The sequence below is a fragment of the Triticum dicoccoides genome, chromosome 5A, assembly GCF_002162155.2.
Source record: "Triticum dicoccoides isolate Atlit2015 ecotype Zavitan chromosome 5A, WEW_v2.0, whole genome shotgun sequence".
Classification (NCBI taxonomy): Eukaryota; Viridiplantae; Streptophyta; class Magnoliopsida; order Poales; family Poaceae; genus Triticum; species Triticum dicoccoides.
This window is the reverse complement of record NC_041388.1, coordinates 60,582,990-60,595,136: the sequence shown is the minus strand read 5'-3', so window position 1 is coordinate 60,595,136 and position 12,147 is coordinate 60,582,990. Positions and strand designations below refer to the sequence as shown.

Sequence of the window (12,147 nt, the reverse complement as noted above, 5' to 3'; positions counted from 1 at the left end):
ATGCAATAGACAAGTGCCCATATACTCCATGTTACATTGTTCCACACATATCTTATTATTGGGGAGGAGGGAGGAGACAGTTTTGTATTAGCCAAAGATGCTCACCCAAGATCTCTAATGATAACATCCTAATCATGGCATTGGCGCCCTATTTTTATTTTTTTTATTTTATCATCAAGCTAAATTTCATCAGTGCTGTTTGAACCTTTCTAGATGTCGGGTCCGGGCACCCGGCGCCAGACCCGGATCCGTTCCCGGCTCAACCGAGCTATAAGGTCTTCATTCCATGCGAACTACACTGTACATTTTGAGGATAATTGATGTGGTCCAATTAGTAATGTACACGTAGAGTGATCACGTACCGGGCTATCGGGTCAAGTGCAGCAATCCAGCAACTGCCCGACCCGCTGGCACCCGAGAATCTCTAGTGGTACGCCTAGTGGAGCCGCGTGGGTCCCGCCGGGTCGGCCCGCCCTGTCGCGGGTCGCCGCCGGCAAGGCCCCCATGGCTGCACCCCACCCCGCAACCACCCCCCAGCTACCTGTGGTAAGTGTGTGGACGCCGCACATGCGCGTGGCCTGGGGCTGGGCTGTGGCACGTACGTGTGCGTGCATGTGGACGCATGTGGAGTTGGAGCCTCCCTTCCCTCACACGGGCGCGCCACACGCCCGCCTATCTCGCCTCGTCGCAGCAGGCCTACCACCCGGGCCGTCCTCTATAAAACATTTCCATGGACCATGGCGAACCTCCACAGCTCACAAACCCTCACCACTCACCTACAGCCAGCTGAGAAGAACGACTTGCTAGTTGCAACCACCTCTAGCCGGCGACAGGAACTGATGGCGGCGGCCATGAGCTACGTGCATGCCGACGTGGAGAACCTCAAGGCGACGGAGCTGAGGCTCGGCCTGCCGGGCGTCGAGGAGAGCGACAAGATGCCGTCGCCGCCGTCCACTCCCAGGGCCGGCACCAAGCGCGCGCTCGCCGGGGAGCACCGCGAGGAGGAGCCCAAGGCCGCGCCCCCGGCCGCCAAGGCGCAGGTGGTTGGGTGGCCGCCGGTGAGGTCCTACAGGAAGAGCTGCTTCCAGCAGGCGAGCAGCAAGACCAAGGAGGCCGCGCCGGCACCTGTGGTGGTGAAGCAGGAGGAGGCTGCCGTTGCCGCGGCGCCGCCCGCCGCCGCAGCCGCGGGTGGATCACTGTACGTGAAGGTGAGCATGGACGGAGCACCCTACCTGAGGAAGATCGACCTCAAGATGTACAAGGGCTACCGCGAGCTCAGGGAGGCCCTGGAGGCCATGTTCCTTGGCTTCTCCGGCGACGCAGGCAGCGTGAACCCGTCCGACTTCGCCGTGACCTACGAGGACAAGGACGGCGACCTCATGCTCGTCGGCGACGTGCCCTTCGGGTAAGTTCATGCATCCAAGATACATATGATTTGGTTTGATTGGAGTTTGAAAAATTCATTACGGTGTCTTATGAGGATCTCTTTGTTGATTTGCAGGATGTTCATGAGCACTTGCAAGAGGATGAGGATCATGAAGGGATCCGAAGCGAGAGGCCTAGGATCATCAAAGGAGTGAAACGGAATCCATCTACGAAGAACACGCAACATGCCATGGGTGCATGTGTGCAACATGGAGGAATTCTTTTGTTCTTTTGGGCATGTTGTCGACTCATCTACCACAGTGCTACTCTTCAAGGCAAAGACGCAAGCTGATTCGAGTGGAGTTTTATTTTGTTTTTGTTTTAAAAAAATAGGTGTTAGCAACACAAAAGGAGTGGAGATCCGTTCGAGTTGAATCGGATCTCCATGTGTGTTTGTACAAAGAAAACAGCTTTCTTTCCGTGTTAAGCTATGTCAATGGTTGGTTGATGTCTCCCTTGAGTTTGGTTATATCAAAGGTTGCAAGAAAATTTCATTCGGTGGCATCAGCTATTTGCAATCATCTCATCCCATACTAAGCATGAACTTGAGTCCCTTAATCACTAATGCTACAAAAAAGAGACCAAAATGCTATACAGATTCCTCTCAGCATCAATAACTTGCAATCAAAAAAGAAGGTTAACCAAGCAAGGCTCCAAATTTTTTTAAATGAGACAAATCTTGCTAGCAAGATCCAAATGAATGATGTGAACACAGGCATGGGGAATGCGTCCAATTTCTTTTCCTTTCTCTTTTACCGAGTCCTTTGTCCGGGCAAATTTATTTACACGTGCACTGGAGATGAACAGGAACAAGATTGGGCCAAATGCATGAGCCACTTGTCAAAGTAGTGACAAAAGAGCAGAGTTAATTAGCCAGCCCGGATGAAACAGTTAACCAGGGCTGGTCAAGAGACAGACTCTCTTCCTTGATGAGTAGTGCTAAATCTGGGTGTCTGCACTGCTGCTCCCATTCATTCATTCAGGGGTAACATGCACCGGCCGGCCGGCCGACAGGGTACATGTGGTGCACATGAGTCTCGAGGTTGTGGTCAAGACTAGTTGGAGAGAGAAGATGAGAGAGATGGAGAGCATCCAAAGCAACTCAAGACTCAAGAGTGTATGTAGCCTAATAACACAGGCAGGCATTACTGTCAGCAGTGGTGGAGCTTAGCGAGGGCCAATAGCACTATTTGAGCTAAATTTACAATACTACACCAAATTAGCCCCCTCAACTCTATTTAACACCCATTTAGCCCCATCTTGAATCGCGTTGGATCTCCGCCACTGACTGTCAGAGGACGTTTTAAAATTCGCACGTAATCAATTTTTTATATTCATTGACTAAAATTAGTCATAGTTATCATGAAATTATTTCATAGAGTACATTTTACTGGTATTCATATGGAAAATACATTTTACTGGTATTCATATGAAAAATAATAATGGTCAAAGCTGCATGTTAGACACGGCCTGGCATCCAGAACGAGGCCAACTTGTGAACATAGAGAGCATAAATCTTGTGAGATGCTGCGGTGGTTTGGGTACTAGAGCGCCATAGTGGCCGGAGAAAACGGTAGGGTCTAGGAGATGTGATTGTGAAGCAGCACAGCGCAGCACAGCGAGAAGATGAGATGCAGGGTCCTTGTCTTGGCGCAGACGGATCTCTTCCTAATTTCCTGCATGATTAATTCCCGCTGTTAGGTTCAACCAGAGCTGGGTATCAGGGTATTTATTTCTGCACCTTGCCTGCCTGCCTGCCTGCCTGCTGGCTATACAGACAGAGGTTAGTGCAAGGCCACAGGCTGGATGATGCTGATGCGGAGGCTTCTTATTCTGCCCGTTGTGTTGTGTTTTGTTGTTGCCAACATATGTGTTGGCAGCTAATTCAGTTGGTCTCTCTGATGGGCTCTCAGCTGACCATGGATAGTGCAACTTGCAGGGGAAATAAAATCAGGATCTGCAACCATCTTGCGTTAGTTTAGCATTCCAAGAATCTATTTGGGGTGTTCTCAGTTATCATTGTGTTATTACTGGGAACTATAATGTAACTTCAATGATAAGACTTAATGTAACCAGTATTGGAAAAGGAGATGATTAGGTGTGTGTGCGTCCATCATTTAGAATCGTCACTTCTTCTCTTCGAAATTTTTACTAAATGCAAATAAAGCATCAAGATAATACAAATACAAAGAGCACACATCCAATCTCTGCATAGTTAGGATGCAAACAACCCACACGATCACACACACAAGCATAAAACACGTCGGCAAATAACAAAGTCGTGAAATACCAAAAGTTATGCCGGAGCGAGGAAAAAGAGAAAACCCATAAGCGAGGGAAAAGAGAAAACCCAAAAACGATCACAAACTACAACAATGACATGTTGGGCCATGCTAGGTGTATTGTCTGCAATATAATTTTTTTGTATGCATAGATCTACCAGAACATGCTATGGGAGATAGATCATGAGATCATACCACTCAATGTGCAGTGCAGCGGAAGTAGAGTTGATGTGGTACGAAAAAGGGTATCCCCACGCTTTATATTATAAAGCACGAACCACAACAACAAAGCATCCGATACAAACGCACACCACACACCCAACGCAAGATACATGAATGCCAGGCACCGATACACAACCACAACGACTACAAAGCACCTAAAAGATGAGCAAAACGAAACCGCTAAGAGCCGACGGAGAACACCACCACGAGGAGCGATCGTCCGGGAGGATGTGTAACGGACATGTCGGACCGAGGATTCCAAGACGGTGCCTCCAGGAAGGGTACGACCACGAACGTTGCCACTGTCCGATCTGAGGATCAAGTTTTCACCCGGAGTAAGATGGAAAGGGAAGAAGCACCACGACGGAGCTTGCAAGGAGGACACGACGTCCACGAACGCCGTCACCGTCGACCAGACACAGACTGGGTAGGTGATGAACCCCGGTGCTTCAACACTTCCGCCGCCCCGGTTCGACAACACCCGCAGCCACGCCGCCCAAGCGGCCATGGTTGCCTGCCCGCATCCGAGCCGCGCAGCCCGCCCACAACCAACGCACGACTCCCGCCGCCAGGGCCGCCGCCCCACCATGAGACCACCCCGCAGCCACCAAAGGTCACGACTTTGCCCGGATCCACGGCCCCAACCACCTCCAGAGCCGCCGCCGGCCAAGCTGCCTCGAGGAGGGCCGCGACCACATCGACCGGGGGAAGGGGAAGGCAGAGAAGTTTCCCATGGCCACGACTGACACCCATGTCGGTTCCAACTGTTGGGGAACGCAGTAATTTTAAAAAAAATCCTACGCACACGCAAGATCATGATGATGCATAGCAACAAGAGGGGAGAGTGTTGTCCACTTACCCTTGTAGACCGAAAACGGAAGCGTTAGCACAACGCGGTTGATGTAGTCGTATGTCTTCACGATCCGACCGATCAAGTACCGAACGCACGGCACCTCCGAGTTCAGCACACGTTCAGCCCGATGACGTCCCTCGAACTCCGATCCAGCCGAGTGTTGAGGGAGAGTTTCGTCAGCACGACGGCGTGGTGACGATGATGATGTTCTACCGACGCAGGGCTTCGCCTAAGCACCGCTACAGTATTATCGAGGTGGACTATGGTGGAGTGGGGCACCGCACACGGCTAAAAGATCAAACGATCAATTGTTGTGTCTATGGGGTGCCCCTGCCCCCGTATATAAAGGAGCAAGGGGGGTGCGGGCGGCCTATTGAGGGGGCGCGCCAGGAGGAGCCCTACTCCCCCCGGGAGTAGGACTCCCCCCTTTCCTAGTTGGATTAGGACTTGGGAGGGGGAAAGAGGAGGGAGAGAGGAAGGAAGGGGGGCGCCGCCCCCTTTTCCTTGTCCTATTCGGACTGGGGGGAGGGGCGCGTGGCCCAGCCCTGGCCGCCTCTCCTCTTCTCTTTAAAGGCCCACTAAGGCCCATTAACCTCCCGGGGGGTTCCGGTAACCTCTCGGTACTCCGCTAAAATCCCGATTCACCCGGAACACTTCCGATATCCAAACATAGGCTTTCAATATATCAATCTTCATGTCTCGACCATTTCGAGACTCCTCGTTATGTCCGTGATCACATCCGGGACTCCGAACAACCTTCAGTACATCAAAACATATAAACTCATAATATAACTGTCATCGAAACGTTAAGCGTACGGACCCTACGGGTTCGACAACTATGTAGACATGACCGAGACACGTCTCCGGTCAATAACCAATAGCAGAACCTGGATGCTCATATTGGCTCGCACATATTCTACGAAGATCTTTATCGGTCAGACCGCATAACAACATACGTTGTTCCCTTTGTCATCGGTATGTTACTTGCCCGAGATTCGATCGTCGGTATCTCAATACCTAGTTCAATCTCGTTACCGGCAAGTCCCTTTACTCGTTCCGTAATACATCATCCCGCAACTAACTCATTAGTTGCAATGCTTGCAAGGCTTAAGTGATGTGCATTACTGAGAGGGCCCAGAGATACCTCTCCGACAATCGGAGTGACAAATCCTAATCTCGAAATACGCCAACCCAACAAGTACCTTTGGAGACACCTGTAGAGCACCTTTATAATCACCCAGTTACGTTGTGACGTTTGGTAGCACACAAAGTGTTCCGCCGGTAAACAGGAGTTGCATAATCTCATAGTCATAGGAACATGTATAAGTCATGAAGAAAGCAATAGCAATATACTAAATGATCAAGTGCTAAGCTAACGGAATGGGTCAAGTCAATCGCATCATTCTCCTAATGATGTGACCCCGTTAATCAAATGACAACTCATGTCTATGGCTAGGAAACATAACCATCTTTGATCAACGAGCTAGTCAAGTAGAGGCATACTAGTGACACTCTATTTGTCTATGTACTCACACATGTATTATGTTTCCGGTTAATACAATTCTAGCATGAATAATAAACATTTATCATGAAATAAGGACATAAATAATAACTTTATTATTGCCTCTAGGGCATATTTCCTTTAGTCTCCCACTTGCACTAGAGTCAATAATCTAGTTCACATTGCCATGTGATTTAACACCAATAATTCACATCACCATGTGATTAACACCCATAGTTCACATCGTCATGTGACCAACACCCAAAGGGTTTACTAGAGTCAATAATCTAGTTCACATTGCTATGTGATTAACACCCAAAGAGTACTAAGGTGTGATCATGTTTTGCTTGTGAGATAATTTTAGTCAACGGGTCTGTCACATTCAGATCCATAAGTATTTTACAAATTCTATGTCTACAATGCTCTGCACGGGGCTACTCTAGCTAATAGCTCCCACTTTCAATATGTATCTAGATTGAGACTTAGAATCATCTGGATCAGTGTCAAAAACTTGCATCGATGTAACCCTTTACGATGAACCTTTTGTCACCTCCATAATCGAGAAACATATCCTTATTCCACTAAGGATAATATTGACCTCTATCAAGTGATCTACTCCTAGATCACCATTGTACTCCCTTGCCAAACTCTGTAATAGGGTATACAATAGATCTGGTACACAGCATGGCATACTTTGTAGAACCTATGGCTGAGGCATAGGGAATGACTTTCATTATCTTTCTATCTTCTGTCGTGGTCGGGCTTTGAGTCTTACTCAATTTCACAGCTTGTAACACAGGCAAGAACTCTTTCTTTGACTGTTCCATTTTGAACTACTTCAAAATCTTGCCAAGGTATGCACTCATCGAGAAAACTTATCAAGCATCTTGATCTATCTCTACAGATCTTGATGCTCAATATGTAAGCAGCTTCACCGAGGTCTTTGTTTAAAAAACTTCTTTTCAAACACTCCTTTATGCTTTGCAGAATAATTCTACATTATTTCCGATCAACAATATGTCATTCACATATACTTATCAGAAATGTTGTAGTGCTCTCACTCACCTTTTTGTAAATACATGCTTCACCGCAAGTCTGTATAAAACTATATGCTTTGATCAACTCATCAAAGCGTATATTCCAACTCTGAGATGCTTGCACCAGTCCATAGATGGATCGCTGGAGCTTGCACATTTTGTTAACACCTTTAGGATCGACAAAACCTTCTGGTTGCATCATATGCAACTCTTCTTTAATAACTCCATTAAAGAATGCAGTTTTGTTTATCCATTTGCCAGATTTCATAAAATGCGGCAATTGCTAACATGATTCGGACAGACTTAAGCATAGATACGAGTGAGAAACTCTCATCGTAGTCAACACCTTGAACTTGTCGAAAACATTTTGCGACAATTCTAGCTTTGTAGATAGTAACACTACAATCATCGTCTGTCTTCCTCTTGAAGATCCATTTAATCTCAATGGCTCGTCGATCATTTGGGCAAGTCAATCAAAGTCCATACTTTGTTCTCATACATGGATCCCATCTCAGATTTCATGGCCTCAAACCATTTCGCAGAATCTGGGCTCATCATCGCTTCCTCATAGTTCGTAGGTTCGTCATTGTCGTGGAATTGTCACAGCAAATGTCCTAATGTAAGGACTTAGTCGTGAGGCAAACGCATCTATGTGGTAGCTTGAAGGAGTTGAGCGGAATTGAGAGACACAACACACAAGACGAGGATTTAGACAGCTTCGGGCCCCGGGAAACATCATCTGGTAATAACCCTACATGTTGTTTGTGGCTAGGTCTCATTATGATCATGAGGGAGTCGCCGTAAGCCGGCTCTCCTCTTTGTGTCCAGCCCTAGATATTGTTTCTTGATGCTTGTTCCTCTTTGGGGAGCCCTGCCCCTCCTTATATAAGTTGAAGGGGCGGCTTACATGTAGAGTCCTATTAGGATTAGAACTAACTTATTCTCTATTACAAGTCGGATACAAGTACGTGTCTTGCTTTCTCGTCAGGGAAATATTCCTCATGCCTTCTGTCTTAAGCCGGCCCACCATAATATGAGCTGGCCTACTGGGCCTTGGGCCTAGTCTTCTATGTGACCCGCCGTCGGGGTCATCCGTGAGTCGTCTGACCAGTGAACCGCCAGACCCGTGAATCGCCAGTCCTCTGGCGGGTCATCAGTGAAGCGCCAAGTCCGGCCGGGTCATACTTCCGGCCGGGTCATACCACGGGGTATATCCCCGACATTAGCCCCTAGTTTAATTTGGATTTATCCATGTTAAACTGATCCTGTAAAACAAACACAAGAACAACTTTGACAGATTGTGTTCCGGGTTAAAAATTCTTGTACGCCGGCACCTGATCATCCTTAATTCCTTGTGCTCTGGGTTAAATATTCTCCTGAGACGGGACCTGATTATCCTTAAGTCCAATTATCATTTCCTTCAACTAGAAAATCCGGATCAAATAAGCTAGCTTCATACTCAATTTGCTGATGTTGGTTTCTCACAGAAAAATATTGTGAAGAATAATCCACTTGAGTCGGCTTCCAAGGCGTCGGGTTAAATAATTTTGGTCTTCAAATACTAATCTGATATTCAGCCGGCTTGAAGATGTAAAACTTGCCGGTTTATCATTACCAAAAACTACCGGATTATAAAACAGACGATGTCGGGTCATAATTGTTATTGACACCGGTTTATGTAATTGATCCTCCTTTTGCTCAAAACTGATAATTTGAAGATTTTTATCCCTTATATCCATATTACCTGTAGCCCCCAAGTCTTGAGCAGAACAAAGTGATGGTTTAAGACTTGCTCCAATAAATGTTGCAACCTTGAAGAAATCCGGTTTATTCATCTCAATCATATAAACTGAATATTCCACACATGTAGCCCCCAAGTGCCCGGTTGTCATGCTTGCAGCAACCTGGGACTTGTAATTGCTTTATGCTCATGAAAACTTGAACCAGTGTAGCCCCCAAGGGCCGGGTCATTATGCAATAATGAGCAGGGACTTTGTAGATATAACCATGTAAATTTAAACAGCAATGTGTAGCCCCCAAGGGCCGGCTTAGTAAGATAATACTGAGCTGGGACTTTGTATATAATTGATAATAACATCATATAATATAGTCTCCACCATGGGGCTTGAACCCACGTCCACAAGGTTAAGAGCTTTGTACTCCACCAACTGAATAGTGGATCATTCAATATAATGGATTAATGCTTGTATATCTTGAATTTTTGACAGGAGCAATCGGTAGCCCCCAAGGGCCAACTCATTTAGAATGTGATGAGTCGGGTCTTCAATAAGTTTGAGCAAAAAATGACTTTGCATTAGCCCCCAAGTGCCATGGTGCATGCTAGTAGTGACATGGGACTTGCATATTTGATATAATCTCAATCTGAATAATGTAGTCCCCAAGTGTTGGGTCGTAAGCCTGCAGCGATTCGGGACTATTCCTTTCATTGTAGAATAAATCATATCCATTGATAAAAATAATAGCCGTTGCGCTAAAGCGACTTTGAAAACCTCAATCATAACACTGGTTATTGATAATCATAATAGAAATCCAGCCATGTTGGCTATTTAAGATTTGAATAATATAATCTGGTATGAAAACCTCAATCATTCAATATCATCATGAAAAATCCAGCCAGCTTTGGCTATTAAAGATTTGAATACCTCATCGGTTGACAAGTAAATCCGGAGTTTAAATACCTGGCGGCTCTTGGTCGATGACGACTTAATGCGCATTCATTGTAAGCCGTAATTTTTGTAACCCGACGGCTTATAGCCTTTGAGAAAATCAATAATTGATAACCCTTTTGAGACACCAATTTCAGTGATGAGCTTTGGACTGAAGTATTTATATAAGTCATAGTTCTGCAAAAACCTGCACAGAGTTTAAACAACATATGCCCTGGTGACTTAACGTCAAGAGCAAGGGCGGGTAACCACCCAAATGTAGTCTTACCCTGCACACAAGTAGATTACAAGAACCCTATGATCCTTTGAATGATACCGCCGGTTTATATGACCCGGACAGTGAGGGTGAAAACCCAATTCTGTAAAAGCCGGCACATATGATGTTTGTTATGTGCTGACAACTTTATTGATCAAGGTTAAGACGGTGGAATCAAAGCCACTCCCTAGATGCTTTCAAATATGATCAAAGAAGTCTCAAGACAAAGTCAAATAATCTGCGATTGCAAAAAACTGTACAAGAAACAGACAAAATTTTGAGGCTTCTAATTCGAATACGATCAGTAAACCGTTCCGAAGGGACTAAGCTAAGATTTGAATACGATCATATAGCCCCCCGTGGCTTTGGCGATGCCGATCAAGAGGGTATCGACAGCTATGTTCTCTTTGGTTCGAATACGACCTATGTTTGAATAGGAAGCCCCCAAATGACCTTAAGAGTTCTTTAGCGACGCTGATTCGAATATGATCCATGTCGATTCCCAAAGGGGTTGAGCTATGATTCGGATACGATCAAGAAGCCCCCAAGTGGGTTCGGCAGTTTGCCAATCAAAAGGGTATCGACAGCTATGTTCTCTTTGGTTCGAATATGACCTATGTTTGAACAGGAAGCCCCCAAATGACCTCAAGAGTTGTTTAGCGACGCTGATTCGAATACGATCCACGTCGATTCCCAAAGGGGTTGAGCTATGATTCGGATACGATCAAGAAGCCCCCAAGTGGGTTCGGCAGTTTGCCAATCAAAAGGGTATCGACAGCTATGTTCTCTTTGGTTCGAATACGACCTATGTTTGAACAGGAAGCCCCCAAGTGACCATATAAGTTTTGGCATTGCGCCGATCAAGAGGGTACTGATAGCTATGCCCGATGAGCAGGAAGCCCCCAAGTGACCATAATAAGATAAGCCGTAAGGCAGGATACCCATGTTTTGAACCGTGCATCATGGCAGCAAGTTCTCTTCGGTAACCATTAATTTTTCTGAGAATTCGAACTTGCGAGAGATTAATTCTTTTTGAACCGGAAATTCTTAAACCGGATATTGAGAGCCTCAAAGCTTTGTAAGTGACAAATTTACCTTCAGCCGGATGTTTGAACCGGTTTTGAGAGCTGCAAAGCTTTGCGGGAGAGAGATGTCTGTTGATCTGTATTTTAAACCTTTAAATATTCGCCAATAAAGCAGTAGCCTCCAGGGCCGGGTTATCTTCCCTTCAATGACCCGGAGTTCTTGAATTCATTGAAACCGGCTAATTTTGCCGAGCCATACCATTGTAGCCCCCAAGTCTCAAGATGACTTGAAGAGTTGGCTTGAGATTCTCCATATTTGACCATAGCAGAAGGTGTATATCATTGGCGTTGATAACACGATGTGAACCCACAGAAGGTTGAGGTGACTGCGACGGGTTATAAATGATCCCGTATGAGCCGTGTCAGCAACTCGGCCAATGGCTCCTTCCAACTGGTTGTTTGAAGTTAACCAAACTGTAGTGGCGGCGACTTGTGCGCCTGCCCATTGAACCATCCAGTACAGACGGCGGTTGATAATATATGATAATTTGCCTCCAATTTGTTGGAAGAGAAAACCGGGCTTCCCAAGTAGTGACTTGCTCATACTCAATGAACAGCTCACACAGACAAGCACGACCCGGTGTATCGATGTAGACCATGGCCGCGAGAGACGGACGGTAAAGACGACCGCAACATCTAAAGCGGCACAGATGGATGAACCGGCCATGGCGTTATAAGCCGGTGCGGACGGGCAAGTTGTCCTCCTTGTTGTAAGCTGGCGTGGTCGCGAGAAACGGCCACGGCGTTGTAAGCCGGTGCAGGAGTCCGTTGAGTAATAACGACCACCTGTGCCAAAAGA

At 46.5% G+C, this 12,147-nt stretch overlaps 1 protein-coding gene across 1 annotated transcript; it reads left to right on the top strand.

Annotated features, from left to right (window-relative positions):
* The first annotated feature begins 690 nt into the window (after positions 1 to 690).
* Positions 691 to 1,929, top strand: LOC119299304 (auxin-responsive protein IAA31-like). The gene is made up of 2 exons (XM_037576541.1): positions 691 to 1,405; positions 1,502 to 1,929. The coding sequence occupies exons 1-2, from the start codon at positions 738 to 740 to the stop codon at positions 1,578 to 1,580; spliced, it is 747 nt and encodes a 248-aa protein (XP_037432438.1). The 5' UTR covers positions 691 to 737; the 3' UTR covers positions 1,581 to 1,929.
* Positions 1,930 to 12,147: the final 10,218 nt, after the last annotated feature.

Excerpts from the sequence above, each read along its gene's own strand:
- LOC119299304 (XM_037576541.1), top strand. The coding sequence starts at position 738 with ATGGCGAACCTCCACAGCTCACAAACCCTCACCACTCACCTACAGCCA. Across the intron at positions 1,406-1,501 it reads GTCGGCGACGTGCCCTTCGG|GATGTTCATGAGCACTTGCA; the intron begins GTAAGTTCATGC and ends GTTGATTTGCAG.